Here is a 20,749-nt window from a genome sequence, read left to right as displayed (position 1 = left end):
AAGATTCATGCATGTTAGAACATGCATCGGGACTTCATTTTTCCTTATGCCTGAATAATACTACGTTACTTGGGTATGCCATATTTTGTTTATCCATTCATCTGTTGGTGGACACTAGGGTTGTTTCCACCTTTTGGCTATTGTGAAGTGCTGCATTGAACATTGGTGTACAAGTTGGTTTACTTTTTGAGCTTTGGTTTGACGTCTGTAATATGGAGGATGGTCATGACTCCCCTGTTGAGTCGTAGTGAGGCTTCAGTGAGCTCACACATGTGGTAGCAGTAGTAATAATAAAAGTAATCGGATTGAGCACTCGCTCAATGTCAAAGTGTGCCACACCCATTGGTCTCATCCATTCACTCAGTAAACATTTATTGAGCACCTACTGTGTGCCAGGCCCTGTTGGAGGTACTTGAGAATACAATGGGCGACATGATAAAGCTCTCTGCTCTAGGGAGCCCACCTTCCATCCATGCCTCAGTTTCCTCATCTGTGAAATAGGCATAACAATAGTTCCTGCCTCCTGGAGTGGGCGTAAGGATAAAATGAGCCAAGATTTATAAAGCGGGGCAGTGCCTGGCCCAGAGTAAACACTCAATAAATGTTAACTGTTACCACCACGTGGTGGCGATGGCTTTCCCAAAGTCTGTGGGCTCTCCCTGCCATTGGGCCCCACTTGGCCCCTGGTCTAGAGCCCTGACGATGCAGTGATTAAGAGTTTGATTGCTAACCAAAAGGTCGGCAGTTTGAATCCACCAGCCACTCCTTGGAAACCCTATGGGGCAGTTCTGCTCTGTCCCGTAGGGTTGCTATGAGTCAGAATGGACTTGATGGCAACGGGTTTTGGACCGTGGTGACCCCGTGCATTCTACCTGTCCACAGAAACATCATGAACAACAGGGTCTTCTACCAACACCCAAACCTGATGCGTGCACTGGGCATGCACGAGACAGTCATGGAGGTCATGGTGAACGTCCTCGGAGGGGGCGGCGGTGAGTCCAAGGTGAGAGGCAGCGGTGTCCCCGGAGCTCAGGACGGGGCCATTGAGGGCAGGCACTGACCAGCCACCTGCCCCGCCTGCCCCCAGGAGATCCGCTTCCCCAAGATGGTGACCAGTTGCTGCCGCTTCCTTTGTTACTTCTGCCGCATTAGCCGGCAGAACCAGCGCTCCATGTTCGACCACCTGAGCTACCTGCTGGAAAACAGTGGCATCGGCCTGGGTGAGTGCCCCCAAGCCGGGGGCCTGCCCTTTCACAGCCCACTCCCGGCAGCCCACCCAGGCCTGCCCTATTCATCCACTGGCTCACTCACACATTCAGCCATTCGACAAACACACACCCTCAACCCTGGGTCTGACCCTGTACTGGGCAGTGCTGGGGACACAGTGGTGACTGAGACAGCTCTGGGACTCGCCCTCATGGGCCTCACAGTGTACTGGGAAAGACAGACCCATCCTAGGCAGCAAGAGCCCAGGGTGGTCAAGGCTAGAGTCGGGGAAGCACAGCCCAGAGGAGGCACCTGACCTGACCTGGAAAGGGGGTGGTCAAGGAAGGCTTCCTGGAAGAGGTGAGACAAGCAGGAGGAAGACAGGCTGCTATGCACCTCTGAAGATCATTCTCACCACCTCTCGCCCCCACAGGCATGCAGGGCTCCACGCCTCTGGACGTGGCGGCCGCCTCTGTCATCGACAACAACGAGCTGGCCTTGGCGTTGCAGGAGCAGGACCTGGAAAAGGTGTGGAGGGTGGAGGTTGGCCCCTTGGTCTGGGGAGGAGCTGGGCTCCTACCTGGCCTTTCAGGGCACCTACTGATTCTGGGCCCGTTCTACGGGGCAACTCTGGATGGTCCAGGGCTGAATCAGAAGGAGAGTAATTGGCAGGGAGAAGACGGGACCCAGTTGCTCATTTATGGGGCACCAAGGGCTGAGTGTGGATCCATGCCCCACCCCTCCCAGCTATGTGTCCCTGGCACTTTTCCCAGCTCTCTGTGCCTCTACTTCTGTGTTTACAGTGAAGGGTGTGGGCTCGGGGGTTCAGCAGCTTGGGTTCAACTCCCCTCCCCCTCTCGCCTGCTGTGTGACCTTGGGCAAATGACCAAGTTGGCCACATTCCTTATCTGTAGGATGATCGTCATAATAGAAACAACCTCGTGGGGTTGTCCTGAGGATTAAATTAAACCCATGAGCACCGTGAAAACAGTAAGGGCCAACAATGGTTAGCTGTTACTGTATTGGGGCCCTGGTGGTGCAGTAGTTAAGAGCTCATTTGCTAACCAAGAGGTCGGCAGTTTGAATCCATCAACTGCTCCTTGGAAACCCTGTGGGACAGTTTTACTCTGTCCTATAGGGTCGCTATGAGTTGGAATTGAAATGCGGCAATGAGTTTTTTTGTTTGTTTGTTTGTTTGGTTGGTTATTGTATTACCCTTCATTTAACAAATATTTATGGAGTACCTACTATGTGTCGGGACTGTCCAAGGCAGCAGGGATATGACAGTGACCAAGAGAGTAAAAAAATCCTGTCCTTGCGAAGCTGATGTTCTGGTTTGGAAGATAGATAATAAACAAGACGAATAAGTAAAATATCTAGTGTGTTAGCTATTGATGAATGAAATAGCAAGTGTCAGAAAGGTGTCAAGTTTAGGTAAGAGTGGCCAGAGAGAATCTCACTAGACATTGGAGTAGGCTCTGAAGGAGGTAAAGGGGAGCCATGTGGACGTCAGGGCGGAAGAGCATTCCAGGCAGAGGGAACAGCCAGTGCAAAGGCCCTGAGGCGGGAGTAAACCTGGTGAGTTTGAGGAACAGGAAGGAGACCAGTGTGGATGGAACAGAGTGAGGGGAAGACTGATGAGAGGTGAGGACAGGGAGGTTGATGGAGCAGGTTGTGTGGGGTCTGTGGGTCACAGGGCGGACTCTGGCTTTTCTCCTGAGTGAGGCAGAGCCATGGGAGGGTCTCAAGCAGAGGAGTGATCTGACTCAGGTGTTCACAGGCTCCCTGTGGCTGTGCATGGGGAACACACTCGGGAGAAGGGGGTGGGAACAGGGAGGCCAAAAAGGAGGCTTTCTGCTGGTTCAGGCAGCAGACGAGGGTAGTCAGGGTTCCCATTTGCCAAGGGATCCAGAGATGAATGGGATTGAGGGGCTCCAGGGCCAGCAGAGCCCTGAGCCTTGGGGAGGAAGTTGGTGTGGGTCTGGCCTCCGGCTGAGCTCCCTGATGGCCCCCCAGGTGGTGTCCTACCTGGCAGGCTGCGGCCTCCAAAGCTGCCCCATGCTCCTGGCCAAAGGGTACCCAGACATAGGCTGGAACCCTTGTGGGGGCGAGCGATACCTGGACTTCCTGCGCTTTGCGGTCTTCGTCAATGGTGAGACAGGAGGTGGCAGGGTGGGGGTGTGGGGTCACAGGCCTGGCCTGGGCAGGGGTCCCTCAAAGTGGACACAGGGAGTCAGGGTCCCTGGGCAGTGCTCATGAACCTTCCCGACCCCGCGGCGACGGCAGGCGAGAGCGTGGAGGAGAACGCTAACGTGGTGGTTCGGCTGCTCATCCGCAAACCCGAGTGCTTCGGACCTGCGCTGAGAGGCGAGGGCGGCTCGGGGCTGCTGGCGGCCATCGAGGAAGCCATCCGCATCTCCGAGGACCCCGCGCGTGACGGCCCAGGCGTGCGCAGGGAGCGGCGGCGAGAGCAGTGGGTCTCCCCGGCCCCCTCTGCCACAAGGCAGCCTGCCCTCCCGCGCCCCTTGCTGCCTTCCCCACCCAATCCGCCTTCTTTGCAGCTTCGGGGAGGAGCCCCCTGAGGAGAACCGGGTGCATCTGGGACACGCCATCATGTCCTTCTACGCCGCCTTGATCGACCTCCTCGGACGCTGTGCGCCAGAGATGCATGTGAGACCCGAGAGGCCAGGGCGGGATGGGGCCGGGAGGGCACGTGCAGGCGGACCTTGAACCTCTTCATTCAGGCATTGGGCAACATTGTTTGAGCACTGGCAGTGTGGGTGGTCCTGGGCTAGGCAATGCTGGAGACAGAATAGTAGCCAAGACAGCCTCAGCCCCCTCCCTCACGGATCTCCTAGTCCAATGGGGGAAGTAGACCATCACCAGGCAATGGCAGCCCAGAGGGGTTGGGCTGGGATGGGGGCGGTGCAGGTAGAGAGGTGGGCTGGGATGAGGGGAGCCTGTGGAGCTGCAGCAGCCCCGAAGGAGGAGGCAGCTGGGCATGCTTGAGAAGTCAGGGAGGGCCTCCTGAAGGAGGGGAACAACAGCTGCCAAGGGAGGAGGAACAACTAGACTTGGGGAGGTAACACCCTTTGTCATGTCCTTGCTCTCCAAGGGTTTATTTAAATGAGAGCAGACTCTATGTAACTAAGAAACTCAAAAAGAGCCTTAGGATTTATTGTGTTTTACCCCTGCATCCACGGGAAAAGGAAGAGGCAATTTTACAAAGAATATAGAGCTGTCAGCTGGGATACGATTTCCAGAGAGCAATGCATTATTTAGTAAGGTGTTAATCAAATCTCGGAGACTGAAAGTTGCTTTCACAGAACACAGCAAGTCTCTCAAGTCCTGCTGTCTCACAAGCCTGGTTTGTTAGAAGTGTTCCTTGCAAGAACAATTTGCTGGTGTAGCAGACAGCTTCAGGGAAAGAAGCAAAGTTTGCCCTCCTTGTCTTGCTGAGATTTCCTTCCCAGCAGGTAGAAGGGCCCACAGTTTTGGGCCCAGTACTGGGCTTCTAGACTTAGCTGCATGAGATGGAGGCTCGCTGTAACTTGCCAGTGTGGCAGGAAGGGGTGGAATGGCATGATAACCACATGGGGCCCCCGATGACGTGCCAACCTGCTCCCTCCAGCTGATCCAAGCCGGCAAGGGCGAAGCCCTGCGGATCCGCGCCATCCTGCGTTCCCTTGTGCCCCTGGACGACCTGGTGGGCATCATCAGCCTCCCCCTGCAGATCCCCACCCTGGGCAAAGGTGCGGAGGGACGGGCCTCAGGAACGGGGTGATGTGGGGGGGAGGGCTCCGGAGGGCATCTCTGACCCCCCGCCCGCCCTCCGGGCCCGCAGATGGCGCTCTGGTACAGCCAAAGATGTCGGCATCCTTTGTGCCGGACCACAAGGCATCCATGGTTCTCTTCCTGGACCGCGTGTACGGCATCGACAGCCAGGACTTCTTGCTGCACGTGCTGGATGTGGGGTTCCTGCCCGATATGAGGGCAGCCGCCTCGCTGGACACGGTGAGCAGCCCTGCCCAGCCTGGCCACCCTCCCTGCCTCCAGAGAGGGACATGAGATGGGCCGTGGGAAGCGCAGCGGCAGCAGCGGCAGCACCATTGTTTGATCCAGGATCTCGTATATATCATAGCCCTCCACCCCCTGCATCAAGATAGAGAACAAAAACTGAGGAAGACTCTTGAGGTCTGGATTGGGTGGTGGGAGTCTCTAAGACCTCAGGTTATGAGAATAGTCATTCTCAGTGGTGGTTCAGCGCCATGGACACAGGAAGACCTGTGCACGACAACAAGGATAATCACAACAGAAGGTGGCAGGACAGTACCATGGGGATGGAGACTCGGCTCCTGGTTTAGCAAGATGGAGGTCACAGGGGACCTTGACAGGCAGTGTCCAGGAGGTCGTAAGAGTGGAGCCTGACTGGAGAGGGCTTAAGAGAGCTGGGAGCAGAGGCACTGGAGAGAGCTAGTATAGACAGTTCTTTACACGAGTCGCTGACAGGTGAGGCCAAGGAATGAGGGTGTCGCTGGAGGATAAACTTGGTTGAGAAGGTTTTTCTTAAAATGGGAGGAATAACGGTTTGCCATTAACTGGGAAAGAGAAGACTGGAGCTTGAATCTATAAAACCAAAACCCATTGCCATCGAGTCGATTCCTATTCGTAGTGACCCCGTAGGACAGAGTAGAACTGCCCCATAGGGTTTCCAAGGAGTGCCTGGTGGATTCCAACTGCCGACCTTTTGGTTAGCAGCCATAGCTCTTAACCACTACACCTCCAGGGTTTCCCTTGAATCTATAAGCACCAGTTTATAGGAGATACAGAGGACAGAGGAACACTTTAACTCAGCCAAATCCAAAATGTGGGAATTCCACTGGATAAATGACCCAGTTTCTCCAGCAAATAAATAGCCCTAAAAAGGGACATTTACAGACATTAACATAACAAAGATAGCCTGTTCCCAAATGGGATTTTAACCACAGGACTAGAGGTTAGGATTTACAACACATATTTTGGGGGTACACAATTCAATCCGTAACACTGGGTAACAGGGACATGGGTGTTCCTTAATCAGCCTCTGGACTTTTGTGGGAGTTTTAAAGGGGGTAGTGACTGGGAGGAGCAGGGGTTGGGGGACTATCAGGAGATGGGTCTTTTACCCAGAGTCGCCCAGGGCAAGTGCCAGGGCAGCTAGCTGTAGGGGTGCGCGGGCCAGCGGACCTGAGGTCCCCGCCCTGTCCCGCGCCGCAGGCCACTTTCAGCACCACGGAGATGGCGCTGGCGCTGAACCGCTACCTTTGCCTGGCCGTTCTGCCACTCATCACCAAGTGCGCGCCTCTCTTCGCGGGAACCGAGCACCGCGCCATCATGGTGGACTCCATGCTTCACACCGTGTACCGCCTGTCCCGTGGCCGCTCGCTCACCAAGGCGCAGCGCGACATCATTGAGGATTGCCTCATGGCGCTGTGCAGGTGGGGCGCGCCCGGGACCAGGCGGAGCTGCGGGGTAGGGCTGGCCTGGAGAGCCGATCCCACCGCTCGGTGCGTGCCTCCGCAGGTACATCCGCCCGTCCATGCTGCAGCACCTGCTGCGACGGCTGGTCTTCGACGTGCCCATCCTCAACGAGTTCGCCAAGATGCCGCTCAAGGTGAGGGCGCGTCTGCCTTAGCGCGCTGATTTCCACCCCCCACCCACTGGCCTGCTCTGCCCTCAAATTACCCGGCTCATTTCAACACAGCCCTGCCCAGCCCAGCCAACCTGCAAATGTGAGGGCACCGTCCCCGGAGAAGCCTCATTAGCATTCTCGTTTGCACGCTAGGGTTTGCAGCACGTCCGTTTTGCGTCACGGGTGCCTCTAATACTGTCTAGTTAGCGTTTATGTGCCTGACGGTGAGCCGGCCCTCGCCTCAATTAGCATCTATTTGCATGGGGCACACCACTTCTCCTAATTAGCAGGCTTGTTCCCCTGCCCAGACCACAGGCCTTCCACCATTCAAATGAGTGCATTTATTTAAGTAAACAGTACCTACAGCTATTCTGAATTTGTATCCTGTCCCGCCTATTATTTGCTCATTTGCATGCTAGTTTGCATAAGGAGAGACCCCCCCCAACTCAAATATCTTGACTCTTTTGCATGATACACCTAAAAATCAGCCCCTGATTTCAAATTTGCATATTGGATGATGAGGCCTCTTCCCAATTGCCACGTGCATAGGGTGCTGCTTAGGTTTTATTTGGCGTGCTCATTTGCATAAGAGCAAATCGCTGCCTCCGTATGTTCACTGGCAGACTGCCCTACCCTTCGATTAGTTACCGTTATGCTTGTGTGAAGTACCACCAGACAAATCCAGCTGCAGTGCCCACCCTGGCTCTAAATTAGAATGCAAATTTGCATAATCAGTGGTCCAGCATCACTCCTCAATAAGCATTCTTTTTTCTTTATTAGCATACATTTGCATAACTTCCACTTCCTTTCCAATTTAAAAGCAGTGGCACGGCACCCCTGAGCCTCCCTGGGTCTTCACTTGTCTGCCATCCACTTATGCCCTCCTTTGTGTGTCCCCATCTTGCTCCTGCCCAGCTCCTCACGAACCACTATGAGCGTTGCTGGAAGTACTACTGCCTTCCCACAGGCTGGGCCAACTTTGGGGTCACCTCGGAGGAAGAGCTGCACCTCACTCGTAAACTCTTCTGGGGCATCTTTGACTCCTTGGCTCATAAGGTCTGGGTCACCCGGGGGTTCCCAAAAAGGGGCCAGTGTGGAGGGTTTGGGGCACAGAGTTGGGGGTTCAGAATGAAACTCCAAGTTTGGGGGTTCAGGGAGTGAGGCAGTTTTGCATGTTGGGATCTGGGAGGATCTATGGGTTGAGGCTCCACTTTGGGGGTTATGGAAGAAGGTTCAGCCAGAGGCCCATCCAAGGATAGAGCAGAGCTTGGAGATGAATATGGGGGTGGTTTGAGGTTTCAAGTGGATCTAAGGTTTGGGCTTCAGGGAGGAAGTGTGTAATTAAAGTTTTGGGGTTCAGGAAGCACGGTTGATGGCTGGAGGGTGTGGATTCGAGATTCTGGGGCTCCAGGGTTTGAAGGAAGTGACCCTCCACCCCATCCTGGCATCTGCAGAAGTATGACCCGGATCTGTACCGAATGGCCATGCCTTGTCTGTGCGCCATCGCAGGGGCCCTGCCCCCGGACTATGTGGACGCGTCGTACTCATCCAAGGCTGAGAAAAAGGCCACAGTGGATGCTGAAGGCAACTTTGACCCCCGGCCTGTGGAGACCCTCAAGTGAGGCCTGGGGGCCGGGAAAGGCAAGCTGTGAAAGGGGAGGGAGGGGCTGGCCCCAGTATCTGTTGACTCTTTCCTCTTCCTCCCCCCACCCCCAACAGCGTGATCATCCCAGAGAAGCTTGACTCCTTTATTAACAAGTACGCAGAGTACACTCATGAGAAGTGGGCCTTCGACAAGGTTGGCATCAGGGCCTCCGCTCCCCAGGAGCCCCATCCCTGCTGGCCTTCCCCAGGACAGCTTTTCCTACACCCAGGCCTTCCCAAAACCCCGATTTTCCTGGGACCCCAGCTTTCCTCAAGATCCCCAGTCTTCCCAAGACCCCTAGATTTCCCTGGGACCCTCAGGCTTCTCTGGAGCCCTCAGCCAGTGCCCCACTGTCCCCCAGGCTGCTGCCTACCCCTTCACCCCATCCTGGCTTTGCCTCCCCCCATCCTGCCCCCTCTCCCCCTCCAGATCCAGAACAACTGGTCCTATGGGGAGAACATAGATGAAGAACTGAAGACCCACCACATGCTGAGACCCTACAAGACCTTTTCAGAGAAGGTGACTAAGCCTTGTGGCTCAATGTTGGGTTCCAAAATGAAACCCCTAGATTTGGGGGTTCAGGAAGGGGTGAGGCAGCCCCACAGGTTTGAATCTAGGTGGATCTGCAGGTTAGGGGTCCCCATCCATGGACATTGCCTCCCCTCAAACTTAGTTGCCTCTGCTGCAGGACACCAGACTCCTACTATGACTAAACTGAGTCTCAGTTTTCCCATGTGTAAAATGGGATAACGAGAGTTTGGTTAGGACCCCCTGTTACAAAGCAGATAAAGGACCTGGGTTAGAATTCTGGCTAGACGGCTCCCTAGCTGTGTGGCAGGAGCTTTCCCCTTCCCAGGATGTTGGGGTTCCACCTCCCTCTTGCCCATTCCATTAATGCCCCCCCTTCCTGTCCACCCCAGGACAAAGAGATTTACCGCTGGCCCATCAAGGAGTCTCTGAAGGCCATGATTGCCTGGGAATGGACTATAGAGAAGGCCAGGGAGGGTGAGGAAGAGAAGACGGAGAAGAAAAAAACAAGGAAGATATCACAGAGTGCCCAGGTGGAGGCGGGGCCATGACGGGGAGGCGGGGCCGGGGTGGGGCCAGGACGGGGGGCGGGATCAAGAGGGGGAGTTGAGAATCAAAAGGGTGGGATGCGGAGAGGAGAGGAACCAAGGAAGGGAGGTGGGGTGGGGAGAGAGGTGGGGCCAAGAGAGGGGGGCAGGGGAAGGCTGAGAGAGCTGGCAGCGGAGAGGGCCATGATCTGAAGAACCGTAAGGCAAAGGGCGAGGGCAGGGGCCGGAGCCTGGAGGAGGGGCTGGCCTGGGCCTCTTGCTAGCCCATCAAGCCCCCCTGCTCCTCCTTATCCTCCCAGACCTACGATCCTCGAGAGGGCTACAACCCCCAGCCCCCTGACCTCAGCGGAGTTACCCTGTCCCGGGAGCTGCAGGTGCGATGCCCGGGCCTTTATTGGGGGGCATGATGGGGTCTGTTGTCGGGGAGGAGTGTCTTCCGGATCTGGTCCTGGACTCTGCATCCTCTCCCAGGCCATGGCGGAACAGCTGGCGGAAAATTACCACAACACGTGGGGGCGGAAGAAGAAGCAGGAGCTGGAGGCCAAGGGTGAGGGCACCCACCCCACCTGCACAGACCTCTTCTCCGAGGTCCCTTAGGCATAGGTTCCGGACTCATAAGGGCCTAGGTTAGACCCGTGGCAACGCCGTGTGCCTTTGGACAAGGACCTTCACCTTCCAGAACCTCAGTTTCTCCGTCTGTATGATGGGCATCATAATAGCATTTGACGCCGTAGGGTTGCCATAAAGATGTGATGAGCTAATATACAGAGAGCACTGTTTGGGTTATGCTTATCTATAATACTGTAATCATGCACGACCTCGACTGCAGGAAGCCCTTCAATGACAGTGCCCTGGGCCCTCCCCAGCTCCCTCATTTCTGACCTTTGCCGTCCTAGGCGGTGGGTCCCACCCTCTGCTGGTCCCTTACGACACGCTCACTGCCAAGGAGAAGGCGCGAGATCGGGAAAAGGCCCAGGAGCTGCTGAAGTTCTTGCAGATGAACGGCTATGCGGTCACCAGGCATGCTGGCTGAGCGGGGCTGGGCCAGGGAGGGGCGGGGAACGTGGGCGGAGCTCACCCTGCAGAAGCTGGGCGAGACGGGACTCCAGGGAGCGGAGGCGGGGCCAGAGGGGACCAGGCTGAGAGGGGTGTGGCCTGGGGAGTGGAGGCGGGGCCAGAGGGGACGAGGCTGAGAGGGGTGTGGCCTGGGGCGGAGGCGGGGCCAGAGGGGACCAGGCTGAGGGGTGTGGCCTGGGGAGCGGAGGCGGCGCCAGAGGGGACCAGGCTGAGAGGGGTGTGGCCGGGGGATCGGAGGCGGGGCCAGAGGGGACCAGGCTGAGAGGGGTGTGGCCTGGGGAGTGGAGGCGGGGACAGAGGGGAAGAAGCTAAGAGGGAGGTGGCCTGGGGAGCGGAGGAGGAGTAAAGAGAAGATGCTAAAAGAGGTGTGGCCTGGGGAGCGGAGGCGTGGCCGGTGGGGGGATAGTGGTAGAGGCGGGGCCATAGAAGTGGAAAACGGGGGCGGGACCTGAGCCTGGGCTGACCCCTCTCCCTGCCTTTACATGCAGGGGCCTTAAGGACATGGAGCTGGACACGTCATCCATCGAGAAGCGGTTCGCCTTTGGCTTCCTGAAGCAGTTGCTGCGGTGGATGGACATTTCCCAGGAGTTCATTGCTCACCTGGGTACGAGGGATTCCCTGTCCTGGCCAGTCCCACCTGCAAAGATTGACCTAGGAAGCCAGTTCCTGCGTCTCTCTCCTCCTTTTCTCTCTCTCTCCCCCACCCTCCCTCCCTTCATCGTGTATTTACTGAGCATCTACTTGGTGCCGGCTGAACAGGACAGCGGTCCTTACCCTCATGCAGCGTACATTCCTGTGGTGGATTCAGACAATTGACATCGCGAATTACTAAATCAGTTAGTTTGTTAGAAGGTGGTTAGGGTTATGGTGAGAAGAAAAAAATTGAGCCAGGCTGTGGGGAAGGGGAGTGCGGGAAGGTGGGAGCCGCTGAGAATCTGGCACCTAAGCCAAGACCTGAAGGAGATGAGAGAGGGGTCCATGTAGGGATCTGGGGAAGATCAGTCTGGGCAGAGGCAACAGCCCTGCAGAGGCCCTGAGAGGTGCCTGGAATGAGTATCGGGAGGCCACTGCTGCCGAAGCAGAGTGATGGAGGGGAAGTGTGAGAGGAAAAGGGGTCAGTGAGGTGCCAGGGCAGAGCATGTGGGGCTTTGCAGGCCACAGGGAGGTACTTTTTTATTCTGAGTGGGATGGCGACATGGGAGAGTCCTGAGCAGAGGAGGGAGGTGTCCACAGTGTCCTTCTGACTGTGTCTGGGAACAGATTGAGGGGACCAGGGAAGAGGAGAGTGAGAACAGGAAGGTTCTGGATCTATTTAGAAGGTTAGGGCTGCTGGGATGCCCACGGATGCCTCCGGTATACCACTAAGAATCACAGCTGGGGCTCCCACGGTCCCTTCTAATTTCCCCCAGAGATCTCGGCATCCTCCCAACATTCCATTGAGAGCAACCCCAGGGACCCCTAAGCCCCCTTCAGGTGAGCGGTGGGGCACATAGCTCACCTCAAAGGCCCACGCTGGACCTCTGTGCTGCACACCCTCTTGCCAGTTCCCATCCTCTCTGAACCTTGGTTTCTTTATCTGTGATATGGGGTTAGTGTTCACCATGACCAGTCCCAGCTCTGTCATTTATTTGCTGGGCTACCCAAGGTGAGTTATTTCACCTCAGCATCTTCATCTGTAAAATGGAAAAGGACCAACTGGACAAACCTCAAGGTTGGGAGGAGACATTTCTCATAGTGCCAGGAAAGTTAAAAAAAAAAAAAAAAAACCCAAATCCACTGCCATCAAGAGGATTCCAAGTCATAGCGACCCTATGGGAAAAGTAGAACTGCCCCACAGGGTTTCCAAGGAGTGGCCAGTGGATTCAAACTGCTGGTCTTTGGTTAGCAGCTGAGCTCTTAACCACTGCAGCACCCAGGAAAACCCATGGGGCTGTCCTACTCTGTCCTATTGGAAACTCTCTGGGGCAGTTCTACTCTGTCCTAGTGGAAACCCTATGGGGCAGTTCTACTCTGTCCTATAGGATTGCTATGAACTGGAATTGACGACAGCAATGGGTTTTTAACGACATAGCACGTGTTCAATAATTAGAGGCCAGTATGATTATTTTAATAGTATTATTGTCATCATTATTATGTGTGAAGTTGACTTCCGTTTTAAGGTTAACTCTAATTTGCCTGTATCAACTTCATGTTTCATTTGGCTCATTCATTAATTAGTTTCAAATTTACTGGCTGGGAGCTTCAGGTATTACAGTTCAGAAAGAAAGGGCCTGTGATGAGTGAGGAGGAGCCTGCTCCATAGCCTTACCTCATCCCTGTTTGTCCTCCTCCTTCTCACCTTCAGCCTCATGAAAGGTTTGAGCAAAGAGTTAGGGGTATCAGATGAAAGGTAGGAGAGAGAGGCTTATTTCAAACCCAACAGAGATGACTTCATACCTAGAATGTATCTCCCATCCTTTCCTAACTCTGTCCGCAGAGTCCCTTCCCATCAGAACACCCAGGGCTCCCCAGCCTTGAACCCAACGTAATCCCTGTTTGCTCCCCCACCCCCTCACCAGAGGCTGTGGTCAGCAGTGGGCGAGTGGAAAAATCCCCACACGAACAGGAGATTAAATTCTTCGCCAAGGTGAGAGGTGGGCTCAGAAGCTGGAGGGGGCTGGGGCCGGGTGGGGCTTTCCCCACCCCTGACCCACTGCCCCCGTCCCTTCCCACACCAGATCCTGCTTCCCTTGATTAACCAATACTTCACCAACCACTGCCTTTATTTCCTGTCCACACCGGCCAAGGTGCTGGGCAGTGGTGGCCACGCCTCCAACAAGGAGAAGGAAATGATCACCAGGTGGGCTACCCTGTGACCTCTGACCCAGCCCCCGGATCTCACAGGATTGTAATCCTGGACCCCCTACCCCAACCTTGAACCTCAGGGGCTCTGTCCTGGGAGCTGGCACTGCCCACTCTACCTGCAGAAGTGACTGAAAGGCCAGGGTGACCAGCCATCCTGGTTTGCCCGGGACAAAGGGGTTTCCCAGGAGTGGGGGACTTTCAATGCTAAAACCAAAAAAATCTCAGGCAAACCCGGACGAGTTGGTCGCCCTGTCGGAAATTCCAGTTATCGCCTGTGACTTTCTGGATCACTCACATCTCTGTCTTTCCCCTCCCTCTTGTCTACTTTCTTGTCTTCATCAACTTCCTATGTCCTCTGGGCTCTGTCTTCTCTGCCCCTGCCTCCTCTAACTGAATCTCCTCTGTCCTTGTCTCCTTGGTCTCTTGGCTCCCCGACGCCCCTTTCTTGTTCTTCAGCCTCTTCTGCAAACTTGCCGCTCTTGTCCGGCACCGGGTCTCTCTCTTCGGTAAGTAGCTCCACCTTGGGGCCTTTCTCCCTCATCTCTCTCTTCCTTTTGTCACTCTCCCCACCATGAAGAAGTATGTCCCAGGTTCAGGCCTTCATTCAAACAACCTTCACTGGTCCAGGCAGTTCTGGAGACAATGACTGACACAACCCTGGGCCCTGCCCTCGTGCAGCTCCCAGCCAGTGGGAGGGACACAGTCATCACCAGACAGTGATGACCTGGAGGAGTCAGGGTGGGACTGGGGAGACCAGGCTGAGGAGTGGGGCCGTGATGGGGAAGCCCCTGGGGTTGTGGGAGCCCTGTGGGGGTGCCAGCAGCATTCTGACTTTCTGGAGTCAGAGAGAGAAAGGTTGGGGTGGCTGTACAGGGAGTACTGTCTTGTGACCCTTCCTTCACCCTATCCTGTCTTCTTTCCCAGGGACCGATGCCCCGGCTGTGGTCAACTGCCTACACATCCTGGCTCGCTCCCTGGATGCCAGGTCAGACTATGGGTCGTGGTCTCCACTCCCACCTAAGCACACCTTCACCCCCAGCCCCTGTTCTTCTCAAAAACCAAAAGAACCAAACCCATTGTGGTCAAGTCTATTCCAACTCGTAGCAACCCTATTGGACAGAGTAGAACTGCCCCATAAGAGCTTCCAAGGAGTGGCTGGTGGATTCAAATTGCCAACCTTTTTTTAGCAGCCGAGCTCTTAACCACTGAGCCACCAGGGCCCCCCTGTTCTCCTGTTGTTGTTGTTGTTGTCAGGTGCCATCGAGTTGGTTCTGACTGATAGCGACCCAATGTACAATAGAACAAAACACTGCCCAGTCCTGCACAAGCCTCACAATCGTTGTTATGCTTAAGCCCATTGTTGCAGCCACTGTGTCGGTCCAACTCGTTGAGGGTCTTCCTCTTTTTCACTGACCCTGTTCTCCTAGACTCTCTGAATCTAGAGTCTCAAATTCTAGAACTGAGGTCCCCCCACTCCTTTCCTAGGACGGTAATGAAGTCGGGCCCTGAGATCGTGAAGGCTGGCCTCCGCTCCTTCTTTGAGAGCGCTTCAGAGGACATTGAGAAAATGGTTGAGAACCTTCGGCTAGGCAAGGTGTCCCAGGCACGGACCCAGGTGAAGGGTGTGGGCCAGAACCTCACCTACACCACCGTGGCCCTGCTGCCAGTTCTCACCACCCTCTTCCAGCACATCGCCCAGCACCAGTTCGGAGATGACGTCATCTGTAAGGGCTGCTGACCCCAAGGATGGGGTTATGGGGGGCAGTTCAGCCAACACCACATTACCCATGAGCCTGATAGAAGCCTCAGGTGTTTGAGGGCGTGGACGTACCACCCTGAGCAAACTGCATTCAGTAAATTCACGGGTAACAGGAAGAGTTAATTAGGGTGTAAGTCCCGCAGATCTCAGAAAAGACCCCCAATCACTGTGGCTTAAACAAGGTACAAGTGTACTTCTCTGTCATGTGACAGTCCACTTGTAAGTGGCTCACAGTGTCAGAAGGCCAAGTTCCCTCTCTCTCGCTGCCCTGCCAGCCCTGAAATACTGCCTTTATCCACATGGTCCCAGTTGGCTCTCCGTGACATCTTCATTCTAGGCAGTGTAGAGGGAGAAAAAGGAAGGAGGAGAGCCCTTCCATTCTCGTAGTGACAAAGGCCAATCAAAACTCAGCTTAAGATTGTTGTTATTGCTCGCTGCCAAGTTGAGTCAGCCCCAACACATGGTGGACCCCCCATGCACAGCAGAATGAAATGCCATCCCCATGATTGGTTGTGGATCGAACGCTTGTGATCCATAGGGTTTTCACTGGCCGATTTTCAGAAGTAGATCCCCAGGTCTCTCTTCTTAGTCTTTTCTGGTCTGGCAGCCCTGTTGAAACCTGTTCAGCATCACGGCAACACATGACATATGGGCGGTGGCTGTGCACGCGGGGCATTGGCCAGGAATGGAACCCTGGTCTCCCACACGGACGGTGAGAGCTCTACCACTGAACCACCAACGAGCTCACTTGGTTCTTTTAAAGGAACAATCTGGAAGTGGCCCACATCCCTTCTGTTTACATTCCATTGACCAGAACTTAGCACGCGGCCACATGTAGCTGCAGGAGAGGCTGGGAAAGTCGTCTCTATTCTGGGAAGCCACGTGTCAGAGCCAAGAGCAGACACTGAAGGACAATGAGCAGTGCCTGTCAAGTTTGTCAAGTTTATGGAGCCCTGAGGGCCCAGCGGTTAAGCGTTCGGCTGCTAACCAAAAGTTCAGCAGTTCCCATCCACCAGCTGTTCCTGGGAAACCCTATGGGGCAGTTCTGCTCCGTCACTATGAGTAGGAATCTACTCTACAGCAGTGAGTTTGGTCTTGGGTTCTGGTCATGTTCTTGCTGCCGTGTAGCACATACAGCGTGTGGCCCGCCGTGGGATCTCCTGACATAGTGCACAGTGTTGTAAATGGACACTGGCAACATGAAACACCCGGTGGGATGTCCTGACATTGTGTATACAGTACACAAAGGAGCCTCATAAGGTGTGGCCTGGACCAGGGGGAGTCATGGGATAAACAGGAAGGGGGAAGTGGGAGACACATTTAGGAGCTGAGGGCTGTAGGGCCGATGAGCTGTGGGGACAGAGAGATGGCGGAGCCATGTCTGACCTCGCTGTTTATTTGAAAATAGAACCTCTCCATAAAAGATAAGAAACATAGCCCTTGGATGGGATTCTTGGACGTTTCAAAACACAAAGAGAAGAGAAAGGAAGGTTGTTAACAACCTGCCCCATCTGCTTTACCGTTCACTTTATTGTTGTTAAGTGCTGTCTAGTCAGTTCCGACTCATAGTTCCGACTCATAGCGACCCTAGAGGACAGAGTAGAACTGCCCCACAGGGTTTCCAAGGAGCGGCTGGTGGATTTGAACTGCCAGCCTTTTGGTTGGCAGCCAAGCTCTTAACCACTACGCCACTAGGGCCCCTTTCACTTCATAGGTGAAATTATTTACACAGTTGCTTGCTGAGCTTTTCAAAGTAAGTCACACACACCATAGCACCTCATCATTCAATATCCAGCCTGCAGCTCCTGGGATAAGGACCTTCTCTTGTGGGACCACGATATCATTCTCACGCCCAACCTGACCATATTTAAATTTCCTCCATTATCCCCAAAATGTCTTTATTATTACTATTTTCAACCCAGAGTCTAGTCCAGATTCTCATATTGTATTTGGTTGTTACCGCTCTGTGGTCTCTTTTAAATCTAGAACCGCCCCCCACTACTTTATGCCTCATGACATTTGTGAAGTTGATGAAGCTCTTCACCTGGCCTTCAGGAAGGGTCTGTGGGTAGCTTAAAACTGTGGTCAGAATTGCATGTTTGTCTGCTTTTGCCCGGAGCGAGCATCCAAAACTTTCATGAAAGAGGTCCGTGACTCCTCTCCAACGAGAAATCAGCAACCAGCCATTGTTGCCACCACCCATCTGTGAGTTTGTCGTACTCTGGTGGCTCGTGTGTGGCTGTGATTGCTGGAAACTATGCCACCGATGTTTCAAATACCAGTAGGGTCACCCGTGGTGGACAGGTTTCAGCGGGCTTCCAGACAGACTAGGACGAAAGGCCTGGTGATCTAATTCCAAAATTTAGCCAATGAAAACCCTGTGGATCACAACAGAATATTATCTGATTACCAAGACCGTGAAGATGGAGCAGGACTCGGCAATGTTTTGCTCTGTTGTATATAGGGTTGCCATGAGTTGGAGCCAACTCAATGGCAGCTAACAACAAGCCATTATTGAGTGCCAACTATACGCCCTGTTCTAATTTCTTTTCAAATATTAATTCATTTAGTCCTTGAAACGATCCTGTGAGGGACTTACTGTAATTATACCTGTTTTACAGATTTTTTTTTTTTTTTTTACAGATAGGAAATCTGAGGCCAAGAGTGAGTTGGTACTTGCTCAAGTCACCTAACTAGTAAATGGCAGGCTGGCTGTACAGCCCCTGCTGTTACTCTATCTTAGACAGAAGGGCTGGGGTGGGGGGTGGACCGGTATGGAGGGTACATCCCCGACCCTCCCCCTCCCTTTCTCCCTCAGTGGATGACGTCCAGGTCTCTTGCTACCGAACTCTGTGCAGTATCTATTCTCTGGGAACCACTAAGAGCACTTACGTGGAAAAGTAAGGAGGGAGAGCCATAGTTCTGGGCTGGGGTGGGGACCGTGGGGGCTCAGGGAGGGAAGGGAACGGGGAAGAAGGGCACAGTGTGCCAACACTGTGGCAGCTGCAGTTCCCAAAGGCAGCCACTTGAGGGCGCTCAGGCGAAAGCCAGCCACGGAGGGAGGCCCACAGCTCGGGCCACTTGCTGGCCAGCATCCCAGGCTGCACCCTGCCGAGGACCATCAAGCTTGCCCTGGCAGGGGGCACACAGAAACGAAGGCAGTACACTGGGGCCACAGGACACTTGTGGGCTCTCGGGAAACGCTTGGCAGTGCCCATGTGGGCTCTGAGGGGCCAAGATCGCCTGTAGAGCAGGAGGGCTCTCAGGAAGCCTGGGAAAAGGCCATTTACAAGAAATGTAAAGTCTCAGATCGCAACAAGCTCACGCTGGCCAATGGCCGCTCTGCCCCAAAGGGCCCTGGGGAGGGGCAGTTCTCTAGAGGATGGGCTGGAACCCAAGACCCAGCCAAGGGGAGGCTCGGAGCTAAGCGCAGCCCCCTCTTCCAGGTTGCGGCCTGCCCTCGGGGAGTGCCTGGCCCGGCTGGCAGCGGCCATGCCGGTGGCCTTCCTGGAGCCTCACCTGAACGAGTATAACGCCTGCTCGGTGTACACCACCAAGTCGCCCCGGGAGCGGGCCAGTAAGTTGTGTGCGGACTGGCGGGCGGGAAGGGGTGACAGTCTATCCAGCACAGGGCCCCAGGGAGACCCCACTCAGGGGGCAGTGTGGCCCAATGTGGGCTGTGAGGAGCTGAGGGTCCAGGCTGGCAGTGCTCTAGATTGGGGGATCCCAGAGTTTATAGGTACCCTGGCTTGGGGAGTGAAGGCATTTGAAGGCTATTATAGGAGGGACTCAGGAATCCCCGGGTGGTGCAAATGGTTGAGCACACAATCATTTACCAAAAAGTTGGCAGTTCAAGGCCACCCAGAGGCACCTCGGAAGAAGGGCTTCCGAAAGGTCACAGCCTTGAAAACCCTAGAGAGCACTGTTCTACTGTGCAACACACGGGGTCGCCATGAGTCAGAATTGAGTTGATGGCAACTGTTTTATATATGTATATATATGTGTATATATATATATATATACCTGGAAGCCCTGGTGGCGTAGTGGTTAAGTGCTATGGCTGCTAACCAAAGGGTCAGCAGTTCAAATCCGCCAGGCGGTCCCTGGAAACTCTATGGGGCAGATCTACTTTGCCCTATAGGGTTGCTATGAGTCCGAATCGACTCGACAGCACTGGGTCTGGGATATATACATATACATACATTACTATATGTTTATTATTAAGAACAATAATACCCGTTTAACCGTTGCCATCAAGTGGACTCTGACCCACAGCGACCGTATCAGACAGACTAGAAGTGCCCTGTAGGGTCTCCAAGGAGCAGCCGGTGGGTGTGAACTGCCGACCTTTTCGTCAGCAGCTGAGTTCTTTAACCACTGCACCATCAGGGCTCCCATGAACAGTACTATATATGTTTATATGTATTATATATATATGATGGGTTGTATGTTTCAGGGGACTGAACCGGAGTGTGGGATTTAGAGAGATAAGATATGGAGGCCGGAGTTTGAGGGGGTTACTTCTGGGGTATGTTACATGGCAGGGTGGGGGAACGGGTTTGGGGTATGGGAGATTTTGGAACTGAAGTTTTCTAGGGGTGGAGATTGGGGTCTGGGAGAGATTTCAGGGAGCAGACAGATTTGGGGGTGTGAAACATTTTGGGGGTTACTAAGTTTCAATGTGAAGGTTGGGGGAGTTGGTTGGAGGGTGGGGTCAAAGGATGGGGACTGGGGATGGTGGCTCAGTGGTGCTGGCTCAGCGGTGGGTGGGTGGTGGTTTGGTGGTGGGTAGGTTTAGTGGTGGGTGGGTGGCGGTTCAGTGGTATCTAACCTGCTGTCGGGGCTTGGGGACACCGAGTTCTGAGGATGATGGGTCGGCATGCCCTGAGCCCCCCCTGCACCCCAGTCCTGGGGCTCCCCAACAGCGTGGAGGAGATGTGCCCCGACATCCCAGTGCTGGAGCGGCTCATGGCAGACATCGGGGGGCTGGCCGAGTCGGGGGCCCGCTACACAGAGATGCCCCACGTCATCGAGATCACGCTGCCCATGCTGTGCAGCTACCTGCCCCGCTGGTGGGAATACGGGCCTGAGGCACCCCTGCCCGCCAGCGCGCCCCCACCCTGCACGGCTGTCACCTCCGACCACCTCAACTCCCTGCTGGGGAACATCCTGCGAATCATCGTCAACAACCTGGGCATCGACGAGGCCACGTGGATGAAGCGACTTGCTGGTGGGTCTGGGGCGCTGGGCCTTTGGGGCTGAGCCACTGTCCTGGGGGCTGGGGTCCCCTGATCAGAGGGTTGAGATCTCGGGGTCCGTGGTCTCCTGGGAGTTGGGAAGAGTTAAGAGTCAGAGTTAAGGCTATCTCAGGGTCAAGAGGCCAAAGTTGTGGCATGGGGTCACAATTTCTGGCTCATAGGGTCCTGGGTGTCCTCCAGGCTGGATTCTGGATTTCTGGTTTAGGTCATTGG

The 20,749-nt window shown here is 54.7% G+C and overlaps 1 protein-coding gene across 1 annotated transcript in view; it reads left to right on the top strand.

Moving 5' to 3' along the window:
• Window positions 1-20,749, top strand: part of RYR1 (ryanodine receptor 1) — a 134,879-nt gene that overhangs the window by 56,064 nt on the left and 58,066 nt on the right. The window contains exons 41-67 of the mRNA XM_049900695.1: window positions 883-1,003; window positions 1,088-1,220; window positions 1,640-1,734; window positions 3,223-3,358; window positions 3,493-3,679; window positions 3,768-3,876; window positions 4,838-4,958; window positions 5,051-5,220; window positions 6,463-6,683; window positions 6,769-6,859; window positions 7,793-7,933; window positions 8,332-8,495; window positions 8,597-8,675; window positions 8,952-9,041; window positions 9,443-9,583; window positions 9,898-9,972; window positions 10,070-10,145; window positions 10,495-10,618; window positions 11,164-11,279; window positions 13,234-13,301; window positions 13,393-13,514; window positions 13,976-14,025; window positions 14,444-14,504; window positions 15,005-15,243; window positions 18,097-18,178; window positions 18,725-18,855; window positions 20,185-20,508. Coding sequence (XP_049756652.1) covers window positions 883-1,003; window positions 1,088-1,220; window positions 1,640-1,734; window positions 3,223-3,358; window positions 3,493-3,679; window positions 3,768-3,876; window positions 4,838-4,958; window positions 5,051-5,220; window positions 6,463-6,683; window positions 6,769-6,859; window positions 7,793-7,933; window positions 8,332-8,495; window positions 8,597-8,675; window positions 8,952-9,041; window positions 9,443-9,583; window positions 9,898-9,972; window positions 10,070-10,145; window positions 10,495-10,618; window positions 11,164-11,279; window positions 13,234-13,301; window positions 13,393-13,514; window positions 13,976-14,025; window positions 14,444-14,504; window positions 15,005-15,243; window positions 18,097-18,178; window positions 18,725-18,855; window positions 20,185-20,508 — 3,467 coding nt within the window. The remainder of the gene's footprint in view (window positions 1-882; window positions 1,004-1,087; window positions 1,221-1,639; window positions 1,735-3,222; window positions 3,359-3,492; window positions 3,680-3,767; window positions 3,877-4,837; window positions 4,959-5,050; window positions 5,221-6,462; window positions 6,684-6,768; window positions 6,860-7,792; window positions 7,934-8,331; window positions 8,496-8,596; window positions 8,676-8,951; window positions 9,042-9,442; window positions 9,584-9,897; window positions 9,973-10,069; window positions 10,146-10,494; window positions 10,619-11,163; window positions 11,280-13,233; window positions 13,302-13,392; window positions 13,515-13,975; window positions 14,026-14,443; window positions 14,505-15,004; window positions 15,244-18,096; window positions 18,179-18,724; window positions 18,856-20,184; window positions 20,509-20,749) is intronic.

Source organism: Elephas maximus, chromosome 11 (assembly GCF_024166365.1).
Source record: "Elephas maximus indicus isolate mEleMax1 chromosome 11, mEleMax1 primary haplotype, whole genome shotgun sequence".
Lineage (NCBI taxonomy): Eukaryota > Metazoa > Chordata > Mammalia > Proboscidea > Elephantidae > Elephas > Elephas maximus.
This window is presented reverse-complemented; position numbering and strand designations above follow the sequence as displayed.